The sequence below is a fragment of the Scardinius erythrophthalmus genome, assembly GCF_964197995.2.
Source record: "Scardinius erythrophthalmus genome assembly, chromosome: 17".
In the NCBI taxonomy this organism is placed as follows: domain Eukaryota; kingdom Metazoa; phylum Chordata; class Actinopteri; order Cypriniformes; family Leuciscidae; genus Scardinius; species Scardinius erythrophthalmus.
This window is the reverse complement of record NC_138237.1, coordinates 20,715,455-20,735,397: the sequence shown is the minus strand read 5'-3', so window position 1 is coordinate 20,735,397 and position 19,943 is coordinate 20,715,455. Positions and strand designations below refer to the sequence as shown.

General features: G+C 37.8%; 3 protein-coding genes across 9 annotated transcripts in view; all 3 read left to right on the top strand.

The window, feature by feature from the left end:
* Positions 1-2,822: 2,822 nt before the first annotated feature.
* Positions 2,823-6,230, top strand: cd248b (CD248 molecule, endosialin b). Its single transcript, XM_081390798.1, has one exon. It carries the CDS (start codon positions 2,979-2,981, stop codon positions 5,013-5,015), a length of 2,037 nt encoding a protein of 678 aa, XP_081246924.1. The 5' UTR covers positions 2,823-2,978; the 3' UTR covers positions 5,016-6,230.
* Positions 6,231-7,415: 1,185 nt separating this feature from the next.
* LOC308705975 (deoxycytidine kinase 2) lies at positions 7,416-11,294 on the top strand. Its single transcript, XM_081391316.1, has 7 exons — positions 7,416-7,681; positions 8,232-8,347; positions 8,458-8,651; positions 8,751-8,898; positions 9,005-9,120; positions 9,209-9,308; positions 10,102-11,294. The coding sequence occupies exons 1-7, from the start codon at positions 7,588-7,590 to the stop codon at positions 10,126-10,128; spliced, it is 795 nt and encodes a 264-aa protein (XP_081247442.1). The 5' UTR covers positions 7,416-7,587; the 3' UTR covers positions 10,129-11,294.
* Positions 11,295-12,205: 911 nt separating this feature from the next.
* The window catches only part of ankhd1 (ankyrin repeat and KH domain containing 1), a gene marked incomplete at its 5' end in the record, with an annotated part of 60,703 nt that continues 52,965 nt past the window's right edge, over positions 12,206-19,943 (top strand). For 6 of the 7 annotated variants that reach the window (XM_081391313.1, XM_081391312.1, XM_081391311.1 and 3 more), the window contains one exon: positions 12,338-12,601. In XM_081391313.1, the coding sequence (XP_081247439.1) occupies positions 12,338-12,601 (264 nt within the window). Of the gene's footprint in view, positions 12,248-12,331; positions 12,602-19,943 lie in introns of those variants that run through there. The other variant, XM_081391309.1, reaches the window with a different exon arrangement.

The following is a 19,943-nucleotide window of genomic DNA, read 5'->3' as shown; positions in this document are numbered from 1 at the left end:
TTTCCAGGTCATGTCCGGCCGGGATTTCGAGATCGCCCAAAATATCCGGGATTCGGCTTTTGCTTTCTCGTCGCCATTCATTTTGTTTACATGCACACCTTTTGATTCAATAGGACTGAATTAATTCCGATTGGTGAATCTGAATGTAGTGTTTACATGAACGCTAAACAAGTGATCGGTTGCTAAGAAAATTCCTGTGTTTTCGTCTCGATCGGGATCCGTGTGAAGCAGAACGCATGACCTGCAAAGCTGGCATGTACGTGTCAGTGTCAAATAATGTAATAATGTAAACATAATGAATGGTGACTGTAGAAAGCAAAAGCCGAATCCCGGATATTTTGGGCGATCTCGAAATCCCGGCCGGACATGACCTGGAAAAAGAGGACGTATGGTCACCCTAGATAACATCCCAATCGAGTGAAGGGATTTCAATACCAAATGTCATACACTTGCAATGAAGCTAAAAATATAAACAACTACATCATTATGTTGATATCCTATATTTTTAAAATAAAACTTACGACAAACATGTCTTCTAATATCCTCAGTTGTTGCGTATACCGAGCTGCATCGAACACATTTGTAAATTACTTTCTCTATTAGTATCTCAAACCCCGGTGCACGCCGTTTCCAGGAAACATGACTTTCAACCCGTAAACCGTAGCAAAACGTTGCACACCGGTTTGAACTTGAACGTGCCCCCACAGTTCGTGCTGTGTTCATTCATTGTTGCGGGGTTTATGATGACGATATCCGACCGCTCCGCATTTGGATAACAAGGCTTCCACAGCTGTGGCTAGATTTTGAATTAGCCTACTGTATTTTTCTTTAAATGAACCAGAAAAACATAGCCTGGTATCTGGTAGATGCAGTGGTTCCCAAATGGTGGATGTAGTCAGGGGAGAGGGCCAATCTGATATAAGTGTTTCCTTTTATGACTGACCATAGCAGGCCTGTCTGAAAGCTGTGCACATGAATTGGCTGTAATCATCATTAGTTATCACTTTAATATAGTTTTAGCCAGCTTAGGGTGCATAAAGATTACTATCATATTCTACAAACAAAACTGTAAATACAAAAAGGTTCTCAATTGACCGTTTCAACTTCAAGCTGTGCATTTTTGACTGCTGAAATGAAGTGAATTTGGCAATACATTCAGTCTGTTTTACTGACAGTCGTTTCTCAAAGTGGTGGAAAAAATAGTTCAGCTGAATCAGTTTTAATGTGCTTGTCATAGAAATGTTCCAAGCTATGAAACACACGAGCAGTTGTGGTGCTTTAAGCATCCAGTCTTTCTGATCTCCATTCAGGAAGCCTTATCTTGCACAGGCAAAGATGCAAATCTCAACATTTAATGTGGAAATGCAGGCAGATGTGTTCTCAGACTGGAGAGTGCTTCAACATCTGAGAATTGAGGAGGAAAAAATGGCCCATGTAGATTAGTCTCTGGAGGGGTTACCAAAACCAAGATTCACCTCTTTTGCCGAATTTTGTTTTTCTCATTGAAAGAATTCATCTGTGGTGCTTCTTTTGTCTCTTCAACGTCAATTTTTATTAGATTATTCTGTTATTTTATCCATATACAATGAGGTATTAGGGAATTTTGGTCAAGTATGTTCGAGTTAGAAAGTCCACACCTGGACAGACTTGTTTAAATTGGAATAGGTAGGTGAGATTTTTTTGGGATGGATTTCAGAAAGGTTTGTTATTTGGTGTTTGTGGGGACAGAGAGTGTGGTTATTCCAAGTTGGAGTGCTGTAATTGAAACTGAGATGACATATGAAGAAACCTGACTGTTAAACCGCTAACATCATTCTGTGCTGGTGAAGGTTACTGATAGCAACATCTGATATCCATGCGCTCATTTTGTGGATCATTGTCTCAGAAAACAATTATAATGTATTTCCCTTTGGTCTTGAGGTAACAAAAACATTTAAGCACTATAGGCCTATAGTATTTCTATTTATATTGCTTTGAAATAAAAATGATAAATCATGATATAGCAGTATATTTTTATTGCATGGTTATAGAATGTATTACAAGAAAACTTTTGTTATGTTGAGATCATTAATCGTGAAAATAAATTATTGATCATGATAAAACGACAAAAAATAAATGCTTGAGTTTCATTTTTTGTAGTCTTGCACGACAACCCATTTTGACATTTTTACAATGGTCAGTCAAGAAAAATATTACTCTCATAAAGAAACATTTGCTATCAAACCATCTTCTCGTTTACTTCACATAAATAACCCTATAGATGACATTGAATTAAACCTGCATATTCTCTAATCATGTTTGGTCGCTTTCCACTGTGAAAAAAGACTTTTAATGCATTAATACAGCTTGGTTACTGACAGAATAGGCTATACAAAATAAGTTAAATATTTTTTAAACCATTACTTCTAAATAATTTTATATTAAACAAAATAATTTTATATTAAAAAGTATGCTAAATTCACTTAAAATCAAAAGGAAAAACAGTCTGAGCAGCTGTACAAAAAGAATGGAAAAAATAGAAAATCTGATCAGGATGACCCAGGATGAAGTTTTCAGGTTGGATGGATGGATGGATTTGTGATGGTGATTGTTGTAGTGATTGGACGAGTGAGTGGAGGATGGGGGGACTGGGGGAGGACTTGTTGGCAGGGTCACAAACTATTTCCTTAAACAGAGTTATGAAAACCATACGGCACAAGGGAAAGCCACAGGCCGAATCTCCCCCCACCACTCAATGAACTCATTACCCGCCCCCTCTTCTAATAACAAACGCCTGTACCCTCCTTCTCTGTCTCTCTGCAGCAAACAGACTGCAGACAAAATTCATCCCTTTAACCATAGAGACCAGAGGTTTGAAAGAGCTTATAGGTAAATTTAAACATTTGATTAGGTAAAAAAAAAACAAAAAAAAAAACCCTGCCGACAAGTGAGATTAACAGACAAAACAAGAAATAGCTCAGCTGCAGAAAAAAACAGTTATGGGAAACAGGACTGTTCGAAAATGCTGTGCTGCATATTCCTGTCTTTTTTTTGTTCTTCTGTATTTGAATTGGTCTAAGGGAGTCATGGGACAAAGCTTGCAGGAGCAGGATGGCGTGTGCAATGCAGAGGGATGCTATTCTATTCATCTCCAGCGCAAGACGTTCCGGGAGTCCTGGAGGAGCTGCAAGGATAAAGGGGGGAACCTGGCTACTATGAAAGGACCAGAAGAAGCTTCTTTGATCCATGACCTCCTATCGTCCGGGGTTAGACGTGGCCCCCGACCCAGAATCAGGCTGTGGATTGGCCTTCAGCGTCAGCCTCGGCAGTGCTCGGCCACGCGTCCTTTGAGGGGCTTTACCTGGATCACTGGGGATCAGGAAACGCAATATACGAACTGGCAACGCGATGACTTACCCAGTGCTTGTGCTGCTCATCGTTGTGTGGTCATTACCTACAACACAGCTGACAAAAGTGGCAACGACCAGTACAACTTCAAATGGCTCGATGGGTCTTGTGGAGTGGCTGTGGAAGGATTCCTCTGCCGCTACACCTACCAAGGGATGTGCCCAGCTCTTCAAAAAGAAGGAGGGGGTCCTGCACTGTACACCACCCCGTTTGAACTGGCAAGTACTATTCTTACTCACATTCCTTTCGGCTCTGTGGCAACTCTTCCTTGTCCTGACAACGAGAAGGAAGACCAGTCAGTTCTGTGCATGCTGAGGGAGGATGGGAGCATTGGCTGGTCGAAGGATGCACCGCTCTGCTTGAACACTGCGAGGGACTGGTGTGAACAGGACAATGGAGGATGTGAGCACTACTGCTTGAACGCAGATACCCATTACTACTGCGAGTGCTCCGAGAATTATGTTCTGGGAGAGGATGGAAAGACCTGCCAGCTTTCGGACCCCTGCCACAGTGCCAACTGCGAGTTTGAGTGCGAGTCCACTTCTCAGGGACACCACTGCAAGTGCCCTGATGGGTACCTCCTGTCAGGTGATGGTCAGAGTTGTCTTGATATAGATGAGTGCTTGCAGAAACCATGTCCGCAGGAATGTGTCAATGCACCTGGTACATTCGAGTGTAGATGTTACGAGGGCTACCTTCCGTCTGAGTTTGGAGAATGTGTGGACGTAGATGAATGCATGGAAGGAAAGTGCGATCATTTGTGCGAGAACTCGCCTGGTTCCTACACGTGCCGCTGTCACGAGGGATTCTCTCCACTCAGAGAAGATCCAGATCAATGCAAAGATATCGATGAGTGTAAAACTCCAGACATTTGTGATCAGGTGTGCAGAAATTACGAGGGTGGATTTGAGTGTCTTTGTGAGGAGGGTTATATGTTGCAAGAGGACAACTACTACTGTCGGCCAGTCGAAGAGGATGAACATTTGATGGTCGAATCAGATGATGCAACTCTGAATGATCCAAGCTTGCCTGAACTGGTGACAGATGCCAGCCCTCTAGAGTGGCTAACAGATTCCCCAAGCATGGAGTGGCATCCGACTTACCTGAGCTGGTTTACGGAGAAGACCCAGGAAGGAGATGTAGCAACACAGGAACCTGAATTAAATGAGCATGTATCCTCAAATTCTCCTTCGCCTAACTTTTTGATAGATACTACAACTTCAGCTGATTCAACTGAAGAGGATGCACATGAGGAGGAAATATCAATAGCAACTGGTGATACAGTAGATTTAAGGACTTCAGAAGACAAAGGACCCTCAATGGTTTCGACGTCTGCGCCTAAGAGAAAATGGGATTTTGTCATGCTCACTCCTGAAACATCACAAATAGCAGAAGATACATCAGGAACAGAACAGCGTCCAGGGGACAGAAAGAAACACGACAAAAGCTGGCTGCTTGTGGCACTGCTGGTACCACTGTGTGTTTTTCTTGTGGTCATGTTAGCATTAGGTATTGTTTATTGCACAAGTTGTGCTGTAGAGCCACGGAGCAAAAGCGTGACAGACTGTTACCGCTGGACCACCTCCTCCAAGACTGAAAAGTCAAGCACAGCAAAATCTCGAGCTTGAGTAATGTACAGTTAACTTGATTTTTATTTTATTGTATTAAAAAAGCAGCAATGACCCTGGACTTCGTCAAGCTGTTTTGGTGTGATCACACTGTCACTTTGGTATTCTGTAGGGCCCTGTGGGATATAAGGGCAAAATAGTCACTAGATGCACAATATAACTTTCAGACATTGTTTTAGATGATTAATAAGATTTTAAAAAGCATCAATTCTTTCCAAATGGATGTGGAGCAGAGACATTTTGTGCAAAGTAGGACATAGCAAACAGAATTTAGCATGCATCCATTTTTCATATAATACAAGAAATGAGAGTTTTTATGATGCCTACAAGTCAAAATAAAAATATCAACAGATAAATTGTATTCCAGTCACAGCTTATGCTACAGCGCCCCCAAACAGTGAGGTATGTAACTACAACTGTTTGCCCAGACAACTGTTTTCAATTATTGACATTTACACACGAGACATTAAACAGATCTGAGTGCATCAGTTTCACGTGTCACAGACCAGTAATAATCATGAAACTAAAGAAACAGTTCAAGCACAAAACACTAATGTCTTCAGTGAAATAGTAAATGAAATAAAAAGAATAAAACGTATGGCAAAAAGATGTTTTATTGTTGTTATTTTTCCATATAATAGTAGCCTACATATTACATCCATAATAACAAATATTTGTTTCATCAACAAATTAGTTTTTCCACTGTATCTCACTATTCTCATTTTGAGTTTATCAAAAAGTGTTTTACTAGTGTTAAAATTAACATTTCTTGCTGTCGCTAATAAAATTTGATTAGCACTTTCAGCATCCCAATTCCCACTGCTGTGACAGTGATATCAGCTTAGACTGCTGGCTTGGCTGTTTTGTGTTGCACAGCCACACCAGTAGCTGTCACTGTATGACATTTGAGTTATTTTCTATACAAACTAACATGATTTTAATAAAGCTGAACTTGCACTATGTTATGGTACAGGTTTTTTTTTCCTAATCATGTGTTGTTTTCAAAAGATTATAACATTATAATGTCATATGTGGAGTTAGCAGAATCATTTTTTATCTAATGACTGACTTGATGATCAGCTGACATATTTGTCTAAATGTATTTTTAAAAATCTGTCATTAACAGTTACATAATGTCTTTCTGTCTACATTTGGTCTATGGGAAGCTGATCCATTAAGGAATTGCTTTAGATTGATTGGCTGCATGGACGACAGAAAGTAAAGGTATATAAAGAACAATGTTACTAATGTGAAAGTGAAATATGAACGAGTTTTCATCTTAAAAACTTTTGTACATGAAATTACAGGAATAAAGAAACAGTATTTAATGTTTCCCCGTGTGATAAAAATATAGAGAATTTATGAAAATAAAAACTGCCTGGTATGTCAATACTGACAATCTCCTGAAAAACATATTCGCCGACGAGGATGGGATTCGAACCCACGCGTGCAGAGCACAATGGATTAGCAGTCCATCGCCTTAACCACTCGGCCACCTCGTCGTATGAATAAAACCATTTTGTGCTTATCTATAAAAAGTATATATTTAACTCATGTCGCACATTTTATGTAACGTAAATATTAAAACTTTAATTTACTAAATGGTTGTTTGAGGACCTTTGTCTCCATGAAATGCTGCTAAATCGCTACCACAACACTGTTCTAGTGAACACTAAACTGACATTAAAATTAGCAATGAAAAAAACGCATTCTAGAAAGAGCGAAACTGCTCTTGAAAACCTTTGAAGACACTGGTAATACAGCAAATTATTCAAACTATTTCACTACAATAGACTAAACTCACAAACAACTGTTAATGTCATTGACTGCCTACCTGAAAGATATAAAAAAACTATGCACTGCACCATTTTGTACCTGATAGTTAAATACCTAACAATAGAAAGTATCACTTATATAACTTGCGGGGAATTTTTTAGCTTAACATTCGTGTTACCGGTAGGCCCCTGCTGCCCTCTACTGGCCACACTGATATTACATTTATATAACAGTACCCTACTATATAACATTATTATAACAGATCCAGCTTATTCAAAGCTTAAAAAACGATTAATTGTGTAATATTTTATTATTATTTATTATTAAATATATTATTCATGTGTAGCTGAATAATGTAATAGCAATGATTTCCTTGTAAATTGATCTATCTAAAATATATCATCTATCTAAAATATGGATCTCTCTGTCCACATCTGCGATCACTTACCATTTGAATCGAGGTTTACATATTTTAAAGATCTGAAAGGTTAACGTTGTCTCGCATTTACTAGTCTCTGTTTACTAGATAAAGAACAGGAAACTTCTCAGGGAAGACAGTCCCAGCTGAGCGCGCTGTAAACGTCACAACCAATGAAACAGCGGCTTCTGTGGGCTTGGCCAATCACACAACGAGTACTATAGAGCCCCTCCCCGCATCTCTGACCATGTGAAGCTTGCCGCGAATTTCAAGCAGTTCAAACTGTTTGGGCGCGCACGGGACACATTTAAGCTGGTTTTAGAGACTTTAATAAATATAAAACAAATCAAGTGGTTTGTTTGAGTATTTTATACGATAATGGCTACTCCTCCCAAGAGATTTTGTTCAAGCTTCGACGTTGACCTCAGTTTCGAAAAAAGGGCATTGAAGGTCTCAATAGAGGGAAACATTGGTAAGTTGCTTTAATCAACGAAATAATATACATAAAATAAAACGCACTTAATATATTATGTAAGTGTTTTTAACACCTTCGTTTTTTTAATTAAACGAACAAGTAATGTGCACGAGAGCTTTCTTGTATTGTTACTTACAGTAACGTTAGTGCTGTTGGCGCCAAATACTGTATCTATTTTGTAGAGTGAGGCTTCACAACCATGGACTATGACTGAATTGTTTTGAAATAGTTCATCAAACTTCCCTCATGTTAGGTCATAGCATTTAAAAAAATCGAAATCTTAAAAAACAAAATTCAAAGAACGGTTGACAACTAGGATGTTGTTTCATAACGTTGCAGAGCCATGACAACCAGGCTATAGTTAAAAAAACAACAACATTTATGACATAAAATGTCATACTGCTATAATTTTTGGTTTAAGCATTCTTCTGGCAATTAATACAAATATATAAACATTGTTTTAATCTTTGATAATTATGAGACAACACAAGTTATCATTTTTTATTTTGGTATTGTAAATTTTAAAACCTTTATGTCTTTGCAACAGCGGCAGGGAAGTCAACTTTTGTGCGGTTGTTGGATCGGGCGTCAGAGGAATGGGAGGTCATACCAGAGCCCATTGGGAAGTGGTGCAATGTACAAACCACAGAGAACGAGTATGAGGTACAGTATGTGTCTGTATACAAGAGGTTTTTATTAAGGAGTGTTTTCAAACTCAGTCTCTAATGTTAATTGGAGTACTTTTAATAATATATCCCATTCAAACCTTGTAGGAGCTCAGCACATCCCAGAAGAGTGGAGGCAACCTGCTGCAGATGTTATATGACAAGCCCAGTCGCTGGTCTTACACTTTCCAGACCTACGCCTGCCTGAGTCGTGTCCGTTCACAGCTCCAACCTCCTTCTGCCAAACTTCAGCAGGCAGAGAAACCGGTCCAGTTCTTTGAGCGTTCTGTCTATAGTGATCGGTACATACAAACAGCTTCTCGCAACAACTTATAAGACAATAAAAAAAGACATGTAAATGGTCTTGAACTGAAAAAGTCTTAATGTTCTTAATCCTCCAGATATGTGTTTGCCTCCAACCTCTTTGAGTCTGGAGATCTGAATGAGACCGAGTGGGCCATCTACCAAGACTGGCATTCGTGGCTCCTCACTCAGTTTGAGTCCCAGATTGAGCTGGACGCCATGATCTATCTTCGTGCTGATCCCGAGGTATCTACCAGCTCCTTACATGTTGAATGGATCACCTGTAGTAATATAAAAGTGATGTAAATGTAAGGATATACTATGATTCATTGATATAACGCATGATCTGCAGAGGTGTATGCAGCGCCTTCAGTTCCGAGGGCGAGAGGAGGAACAGGGGATTCCACTGGAATACCTAGAGAAGCTGCATTATAAGCACGAGTGTTGGCTGTCCAACCGAACCACAAAGTTAGTGGTCGACTTAATATGTGCTAAAACTTGTATTTCAGCTGTTTTCATTGATTAATTTTCTAAATGGATCTCTTGTCGTATACAGGTTGGATTTTGAGTATCTTAAAGACCTGCCAATACTGGTCCTGGATGTTAATGAGGATTTTAAAAATGACAGAATTAAGCAAGAAGGTGTAATTGACAAGGTACGTATATATGGGTCTGTGGACAAATGCCATCATTAAGAGTTTTGCCTTTTATGCCTGTTTCACACTGGATGCGCAAGCAGAGCGGAGGCAGCGTTTGTAGTGTGCAGCTGAACACCGCGGCTTGTGTTTCCGCAAATACAGACGAGTATCATCCATTCTGTCATGTATTTTAGATGTTGATTTATGATGGGCAGCAAACTCTGCTGCAATGCAACAATGTTCCTCTTCTACTGTCCCACACACATATTCATATAACATGCTGTATATGTGTAGTTTATATGATAAAAGTAATCTTATCGTTAAGATACCACTATTTTTTATAATTTAGTTTGGGCAAAAACTTATTTAATTTTTTCACAGCGCTGATTGTTATTTGGTGATTATAAACATAGATCACTTCACTTATATGATTTTGTGGTGAAATTTGAACTCGGGTCTATTTTGAATAAGAACAACGCACTGTGGCTTTAATCCAGCGTGAGCGGCGTAGCAAAAATGGACTTCATGCCAAAACGATCGCGGCACTGCCACTTCTGCTCTGCTCCTGCTACAAGCTGTCTCAGAGTGCAGTGTGAATGGTCTAAATTTGTTAAAGGGATAGTTCACCCAAAAATAAAAATCATCATTTACTTACCCTCAGGTTGTTCCAATGATGACAGAATTTTCATTTTTTAACATGGGCGCTGGGGAAAAAATTGCTCTGCTTACTCGTCCAGTGTGAAACAGGCCCATCGGTAAAGTGTTTTAGAATTGCCATGATTTGATGTTTTTTCTTCTTCTTTTCTTTCAGGTGAAAGAGTTTCTGAGCTCCTTGTAGCCTCAAAATGTAAATTGATCTGTGTGAATGATGTACATTGGTGATTCCTCACTAGTATTCCGGATTCATGTCTCTGGTCATTTGAATGAATTTATGATTGTATTTTTTTTTATTTAGCTTGTTGTACATATGTATTTTTATAGGATTTACAAATTTTTTACACAATTTTTTTTTTTTTTAACTCTTCTGCAATGGAAACTGAAGCAGGACAGGACATCATGTGTAAAGTTCAGGACATTTTTGGACAAACAACATATACAGTTCAATTTTAAACCATTGGCTTTTAGTGCAGAGATTAGTATTTATATAAGTTTTGTCATTAGGCCTGAAGACTATTCCTTAAGGGAAAATATAAGTTAATATTACAGGGTTCCCACAGACATAGGAAAGGCTAGTTTTAAAATGATGATTTACACAACTGAAAAGGTGTGGCAATAAATAAAATCTCAAAAATGCATCTAGATATTCTCTGTTCTTAAATATTTCAGACTCCTGTAATTATACCTCTGTAATTCAGGCTGTCAGAATGCTGACTCAGTAATGAGGATCTGCTGGCTCATTCTGTGATTTTGAGTTCATTATTAAAGTTAAGATTGGTTTCATAATTTTCGGCTTTCATGGTCAGTGAAGGCAATTCAGTTATGACCAATTTCCAGGTGAATTTTCTCTATGTTCAGACTGGTTTACCCATTTAAAATTGAAGAAATGTATCACTGTTTTAAATGCCATGCAGACATGTCCCTACAGCTCATTTGACATGAGAAACAATGAAATGCGTTTGCAATACCGTAATCATGAACAGGATTCATAATTGTGGCATGTACATATGTAAACTAAGCCAATATTCATATTTTAGACTCAAAGTGAAGAGTATGAAGAAACTTGATTTTTTTTAATGATATTATGAGCTCACTCATAAACCCAATATATGCAGTACAAATAGATGAAATCAGTGACAAGTGAAATCTTTCACATGTAAACAGAAACTGAGTTTTATTATTTAGAATATTAAAATGTCACATTGTTTTTTGAAAAATATTAAACCACTGTCTGTTCATTTGAAAACCACTGTTATTGAAAAATATTAAACCACTGTCTTGTAATTGTTCTAATCTTTCATATTCAAAATTGAGTGTGTCAGATTATTAAAATTCAGCTTACAATTGCCATCTAGACAGTTTATTGTGAACATTGAATTTGGCCTTTAATGCAGGAGAAAAATGTATCTGATTTTGAATAACTTCCAATTAGTTTTCAGTTTTGACTGCCAAGAAAAAGCTTTCCATGGAGTCATAAAAATAATTCCATAGTCATAAAAACATAAATATTTTTTAAATGAATCCAGGTGGCATAAGAGGCTAAATATGTTTATGCAGAAGAATGTAAAAAAAAAAAAAAAAAGATTTTCCCCCAAAAAGAAGGATATTATCCTTTGTGTACAATATTATATACGAATCAAAATTAAACTACAAGTCCCATAATGAAATCTTCCAGAGAAATCCGGGTATTGCTTCACCCAGGTCGGTCGCGCCCTCCTCTAAACAGAATGTTATTGACACAGTTGTCCTAACATGTTAAATAGTAAGAGTTGCTTAATATCGGACGCAAAGAGGTGACAGCTACACTTTTAACTGTCAACACATTAGATATTATACTTATTAAATAATTAGACAGTTAGTGACCGACTAATCCGATGCATCTTAGCATTGCGTTACTGTAAATGACACCTCGAAAATTTACAAAACTTCCTAAATATGATTCTGAAACAAATTAACCTCTACTTTCTCGATAAAGACAAAAATAGGCGTATCGAGAGGGCGGGAATTTGTGACAAGCGTGCCCGCGTCCAATCGTCTTTACTAAAGGATGTTTCCTGGCGTTAAATCTTAAAGCCCTCTTGTAAACCAACCTTGACGTCGCTTGCTTTCGCTTGAGTAGCGTGCGTTGCAGCCAATCAGGTTCCAGTACTTAACTCTCGCGCCCAATAACCTACGCATATTTTGAACAAGGGCGGGACAATACACAAATGGAACGAAGTAGGATAGGTTGTTAGAAAGTTAATGGCTTGGGGGAAAGAGATTCTCTTCTCGCTTCAGGAGAGTTTGAGGATTTTTCTGAAGTATAACGTAATTATTTTATAACAATATAACCCCAAAGAAAGTGAAAAGACAACATTACCTTCACAAATAGACGTATTATTTAGGAAAGTATGCAGGATGCAGTAGCCGGGACGGCAATGCTGACGGACGGCTTCGAGGACGAGATTGACTCGGTGACTCCGCGTTCCCCTGCGTTAGGGATGGGGGTTGGAGCTACACCAGGAGCCGGACTCGGGGGCCTTGGTGGCAAGAAAGTCCGCTTGTTCGGCGAGGCTGGCGGGCCCACCACAGACAGACTTGATTTCAAACTCACAGCGGCCGCGGTGTTATCGTCAGGCCCCGGATCCGGCAGCGACGAGGATGAGGTGTCTGAGGTGAGAGCGAGTCAGCCTGCAGGAAAGTGGAGAGAGAGTGTGTGTGTGCTAGCTCACATGCTAACTCCTGCTAGCCCTAATAGGCTTCATTCCCAACCCACCAAAACCCTGGAATTAATCACCTCATCTAAAGAGGCCGACTTATCATGTCCCACTTTTGACAACATTTACACAACACCACCTTTGCGCGGAGCGCCGTTAGCAACTATTTCAGTAGCGTTTCGCGCGACCCACGTTGCCAGTTGCGTTTCTAAATAGCTCATATTCAGGCGAGTTAGCTTAGCTTAGCACGGGCTCAGATGAAGGCGGCGATTTGGGCCTAAAGAGAACATCAGGGGGCAACGCCATCGTCTGCTAGTTAGCCATCCCAAATAATTTCACCGATTTCAGCCACTTGTCACGTTAGTTTACGCCTTTAAAGTGTAACTTATCACACGTCGCGTCTTAGTGACATTCATTTCGAAAGATGTAGAAATATCGCTAGCCGGGAGGCTAAGTGGCTCTTGGTACGTATCTAAATATTAGCTGGAAATTTTAGCTTTTTAGCAAAGCTTATCTGCGTGACGGTGCCTCGCCAGGCCTTTGCACTGTGTTGGTAAACTTAAGGTTTGACTTAGATCTGACATCTGTGTCAGTAGATGCATGATGTTCTAACGTTCACATTACCTTAGTGTCAGCACTTGTACTTAGACTCAAGACATGTAAATGTATCCACACAGCAGGATCTGTCATTTCATGGGACGCAAATGTTAAAACAACAAGCTTTAAGGTTAGATATTTATTATTTGATGTCAGAGGGACAATCATTAGCCATTGTGACCATGAAGTGTGGCGCTGGGCTTCAGGGCTACTTGTCATGTGGGTTTGTATCAAGATGCACCTGTTGGGTCCTGTAGATTGATAATTATCAATCCCACTTAGGAAGATTTTCTAAAACTGTAGCAACGTCTAATAGAATCAAGTGCATACTTTATTCCAGCATTTGCAATACTCAAAAAGCCTGCCAGAGGTATGGTCTGATTCTTAATTTTGATTAAAGGATTGTATGGATTTACCTTTTGTTGACAGATGACGTGCATTTGCCATGCAAGAATTGCATGATGAAAAATTAATGCATGCGTGTAGGAGTGGGTGATGTTTGCTTCAAATTAGGTTGTTGCGATATCAAAAGTTTAGATAGTTTTGAAATTATTAACACCAAATTTGATATAACCACAAAAAATAATGCTAGCTTCAGTAAAGTTGACAACTTTTTACATAAAAGTAATTATAGAACCGAGATGCAAATTAAGTAAACGGTACTTGTTTTTCCGGTCGATCTATCGTGTGCGAAAACCAAATTGAGTCCTCTTTTGTGGCAAATTGCGCTTGATCTGTATAAAATCGCTTGAACTTTTAAAAATTCACCCTGTCTTTTTTCTAAATGCATGTTCTAGATCTTATTGCAAACAATTCATCTGATTCTATTCTATTAATAGATTCTATTTTATTAATATCTGAATATCTTCCGGCGTAAACGACAGACTTCTCTCTGGTCTTCTCCAATCATTTACTCGACATAAACCCCACTTCTGCAAGAAAATTCTTATCCGTTGCACTTGGATGTACACTACTATAATGGAATAAAATATGTTACTACTTCCATTTTATTTACGTTTTTGTTTTGTGTATCCATTTTTTTTTATTTAACTGGTATGTCTTAAAAACGCATACAACTGATAGACTTCAATGACGAAGCATATCATGAGAGCATAACCGCAATCTCTACCGGTTGACAAATTTCTTCGTATTTATCGTGTCTATTGGTATATCGCATACTTGCTCCACAACCAAGTGTGAAGTGTTTAAAAAAATATGAACGCGTTGTTGGCTGCAGAGCAACCGTAGGCCTGTTTTAATGTAGCCTAAATGACTGAAGTCAAATGAAGTTCTCGGGGAGTAAGCTGTGCTGAAACGCTTACAAACATACATACACCGTTGTATTTCAGAGCTGCATGTGATCCCCCCCCACCGTCTGGAGTACAGGGGTGTGTCTGTTGTTGCCTTTTATAACTTCTAATGGTTGCCCCCTACCCATGTGTTGTTGGTATTTGTTTGGAATTTAGGGGGAGGGGTATTAAAGTCGGTGGAGGTACACAGAGATGATGACAAGCTCAGGTAGGGCTCGCATTCCCATGAATTCCGGCACTCTGAATGAACTTCCTGTTAGGTCACTCTGCTTCATGAGTCAGTCTGCTCTATGCTTTATGACTTAAAATTAGACTAAATATGTTTAGAAATGTAATCATGTATGTGAAAAACAAGTTTAGTTATTCTGCAACCCAAAGTATTGCTGAATCAGGATATTCAATCTGACCTGGAAGCAGGATCATGTGAGAAGTTGTTACATTACATTCATTAAATTACGAATCAACACATTTTTTTGGTACATTTAAATTCTTGACATTCCTTTTGATTTGTATTCGTTTTACATGGAATTCTGCAGTTGTCTGTAGTCATACATTTGCATAGTCAGTTTCAGATACTGAGCCTTGTATCTTATTTGTGTCACTTTAAATTGTGACAGTGATTTGTTCTCTTAATATAGGCCTCTACTGCAAGCTATATTCATGGTTCTGGGAATATTAGGGAATTTCAAAAGTGTGATTTGCATGCTTGGGGGGAAAAGGATGAAAATGAATGAAATGTTAAAGGTCATGGGAAATTTTAAAGGCAATTTAAATTGTATGGTTACACTGTTCTAAACACTTCGTGTGAGTGTGGTGGTGTTTTTCACACATTAGTCAACATGTGGAAAGCCACTGTATGTCCTGTATATTAACAGGCACAGAAGTGATGTTCTGGGTTCATTCAGAGACTCTTTGTTAAATCAATACCTGAGTCAGTCAAATGTCAGATGAAAAGAGCAGCATACTTGTAGCGGACAATTGCCCTTTTCTGCCCTCATGTCAAAATGCTTTTTCTTATGAGAATAGAAAAAAACAAAACACATTTAGTATCAAAGTTTGCATTGCATTTACTGAGTTTAAGTCCTCGTCCTCTACTGAATCCCTCATTAGCATCTTTTTATCTTAATGTCTTATGAACACCCTTACACCATAATAATTTTGACTTATGGAAACTCCTAACATAAAAAGGTATTTCTTGTGAGCATTTGTTAGTGTGTGTGTGTTTTTCTTTTAACACATTTAATGACCAAGACCATTCACATGACTGTGGCCTATGACACAGCATGTGTTTTCTAATTAATTGCATATTGCTTTCTGAAGAGGGAGTCAACTACAGTCGTTACATGTTAACTCCCTGTCTTTGGGGAAAACTGTAGATATACACAAACCTGGCAATCCCTCTACCTTGTTTCTAGTTTAGATCCTGGCTAGTGCAACATATTTTTGGTGTCTGTTTAATAGGGGTGGGAATCTTTTGGTACCTTATGATTCCATTCAAATCAATTCTTGAGGTCACAATAAAAAAAAACCTCAATTTTGAGTAATTTCGATTCTACACATTTTATGGATTTGATTGTAGTTTACTGTTTTGTTACTTATTTGACTGCGGTAGACAGTTTAATCGGTCTAGAAGAAGAAAAAATCACTGAATTAAGTGTAAACAAATGCCATTTAAGCTGACTGCAATCATTACTCAAATGACTGACAGTCTTCTGTAATAAAGCAAGGCAGTCCTGAGACAAATAGAAAAACAACTTAGTCCATAAATTAAATTCTTGATACAAAGATATAAGATTTTTTGCAAATATAAAACTGGTAAACAAAATGAAAATATATAAACAACAGTACAAATACTATAGAAAAAATATACAAATTAAATAGGCTAAACTAAGTTTTTCAGGTACAGTAGCCTAGTTTTATTTGACACGTCTTAAGAAATACTACAGAAATTGAATAAAATGTAAAAATAAAACACTGTATAGTCTTCACTGTATGAATTAAATATAAATTGATTCATAATAAATATACTGAAGTAATTCATTCAAAAACAGCAAGGGATTTTTAAAAAGAATTATTACCATTAATGAAACAGAGGGAAATAGACTTAATTAAACTTGTATCAGACTTGTATATGATTCTCTCTGAGTAGTTTTTGTACTATTATGTAGTTCAGAGTGTATTTAAGTGCTAGGGTTACTTTCTCATTGCTATATATGCGAAAGAAGTTTTAAATGCAAAATAATTTTTATTTCTTATAAAGGCTGTGGATGGTACTGCGGCTTGAGAAGCAGCTTTATATATCCCGTTCTCTGTTGCATTGGCAGTTTTATCCATATGTAATGGTGTAGTTGGAGTTTCATCTTCTTGTGCAGTTCCAGTTTATGATGATTCTTTAAAAACTTGAGTTGTTTCAGCCATGCACCGTAGTATGTTAGAAATTGTGAAGTAGCCTAAATTAGAGGTTGACCGATAGTGGATTTTACCTATATTTAGGTTTGACTGTACGTGCCGATAACGATTAATCAACCGATATTTTTAAAATGGATACTGGATAAAAAAAAAAAAACATAACACTCCAAGTAAAACAGTGCTGAACTGAAATGTGCTAAATTAAATAAATATATAAATGTGAATATATTCAAATGAGAAGTTCTACGGAATGAATTCTACAGAAAATTATGTAAAAATTAAAATATTACAGGTTTCTTTAGCTATAACCTAGAAACATACGTACATTTCATAGGTAACACTTTTCAAGTCCCATTTGTTAACGAGGATGTATTAGCTAGCTTTCATGAACTAAATGCATTATGCAATATAATTTTTTTACAGCATGTATTAATATTTGAGCAAGACAATTGTACCTTGATCATTCATGTTATTTCATAGTACATTAAGGTTAACAGATAAAATAAATATTAAAACTGTTGTAAATGTTGAAATTAACAAACTAACAATAGACAATACTACAACATTTATTCACCTTAGTTAATTCTAAAAATTATCTTATTGTAAAGTTTTACCATTTCATATAAATCCAAAGAGTCTGCTATGCTTAAAGATGGCCATCCTTAAATATCTGCAAAGGCCAGAGCATTAAAATTGCATAAATGTATATTACATGTATAGTCTCTCACTTTATTTGCTTCAATATAAGATCTATTATATTTCTAATCAAAATTACATTATGTATTGCAGTGATAAAAAATAATTGAATCGAATGCGTTTCTGACTTGTTTGTTTCTGTTGGCTGCATGAACATATCAGTGTTGAGAAAGCAATCACATCACTAGCTTTAAACATGCAACTTTGCCGGCTAAGGCCTAAAAAAAAAAAGTTTGGTTCCGGTTGGATGTCAGTTGAGGTCATGGGTCGGTAGGGAAATATATATTATTATTATTATTATTTATTTTATTTTTTTTTCAGTGGCAGCAAAAGATAGGTAGGAAATTTTTATTATTTTTTTTATTTTACTTTACAGTAGCGATGGATACTCTATTTTTTATAACATAGCCTACCTATACTGTTCATACCTATACCACCTTGTGTGTCCCAGCATGTTACACACACATGCTGATTTTTAATGTGTGTACTTTTTTCTACTCCAAAAATCCAGACATCTCAAGCAATGTTTCATCTAATACCTTTATTACCATCTAATACCTTTAATAGTACCTTTAATAGTATTAACCTCAATACAAAGGGGGAAACACGGGTCTAAACACGGGTTTAAAACAATCACATGCAAACGTAAAAATATATGCATATTTTTAGGAACACATCTACAAAAATATGCCTATATTTCAAGTTGATAAAATAATTTAAATCCACATCAGTTTATTTGTGCCCACGTGCCACGCCCTCCCAGGACCTATAACGTTACCTAGGCTACTTTCACTTTTAAAAATTCATCATAACCGCGCGCGCGATCTGCTTGCAGTCGTCGAGATGGATGCTGAGGAGTTGAAGAAAAGAATAGCTTTAAGAATAGCTTGTGGAGATTGTAAAGTTGTCGACAATACGTCATCAAAAATCAAGTCCAGTGTGTGGGAGAAATTGGGAGTTATCTGAAGAAAATATTGTGAACGGCTTATTTGCTGCAAGCATTTTCGTGTTGGATAGCCGCAAATGTGGAACTTCATCGCCGAGGAAGCACGCAGATAACTGTGGTAACAAACCAAGCAGTTCTGTCGAACAGTATTTTTCAAATTTAACACTTAAGTATGTGTGGTGTGCATGGCGTGTTTGAACCCAAAATTGTCAAATGTAGGCTAGACGAAATTGCGTGGCAGATACAGTGTTGTAGCCGCGTCTGTTCGATTGGTAAAATGTTAACTTAGGCTACAGTTTTGCGGTAATGTTAGCCATTTTCTTCATGTACCGGCCTTTTGACAGCTTCGGCCTAAAGTTGTCCTTGTGTTAATTGTCGTGTAATAACTTCTGTATGAACTGGCAATAAACATTTTTGTAAGTGTGTCTATAATTGGCTAAACTGATTTTATTTCAGGGTGCGGGTCGGGTGTCGGTTCTATTTTAAGCGGGTCGGGTGCGGATTTTAATTAGTGCTGCTGTCAGAAAACGGGTCGGATGCGGCTATAAGCACTGTGGGTAGGGGCACGTGCGGATTTACAAAATCGGACCCGTGCAGGACTCTCTTGCATCGCAAGAGTGCTAAATTATACAAAAACGGTGCTGTACAAAAACGTAAATTATAGTTCGCCTCAAAGTTTTTTTATTTGTGTATTTATTTAATTTGTATTATTTCTTCCCCAAGCTCATAAAATAAATTTGGGTCGCACATAAATTAACAGGGTCGGTCGGAAACCGGAACCAAACATAATTTTTTTTAGGCCTAATGAATGCATAAAAGTGACCAGCTGGATATAAACCATAGACTGTAAAAAAAAAAATATGGACGTAGTGTCCGTGACTTCACCTGTAGATTTCTGAAGAGGTTTTGTTTTGTTTTGTTTTGTTTTTGAAGCCTAAAGTGAGCGTAGCCGGCCGTCGCCATCTTGGCCGCGTGTCACTCCCGGATAACGGAATATGGTCAAAGGGGCGGGGCGTGGGCCTAGCTCGACGTGATTGAGTTTGCTCAGGCTAAGGAGGTAATGCTATATGCTACTGGCCTCGCGCTACAATGACAGCTGACTTGAAGTAAAGCCAGTAGTTAGAGGTTCATGTTTTTGCCCTCCGAAATACTATAATAGTTAAGACATAACTAAAAGTGAGACTGTGTATCGTGATGCATTATTATTCAGCTAATTAAAAATGTATTATCATGCAGTAACTTACAATATTGCTCTGAGCTTGTGTGTGTGACAGTGATTCATGCGCATACATGTCAGTCAGTGCGGCATCGCACGTCAAGTTCGTAGAGCTTTATTCAATCC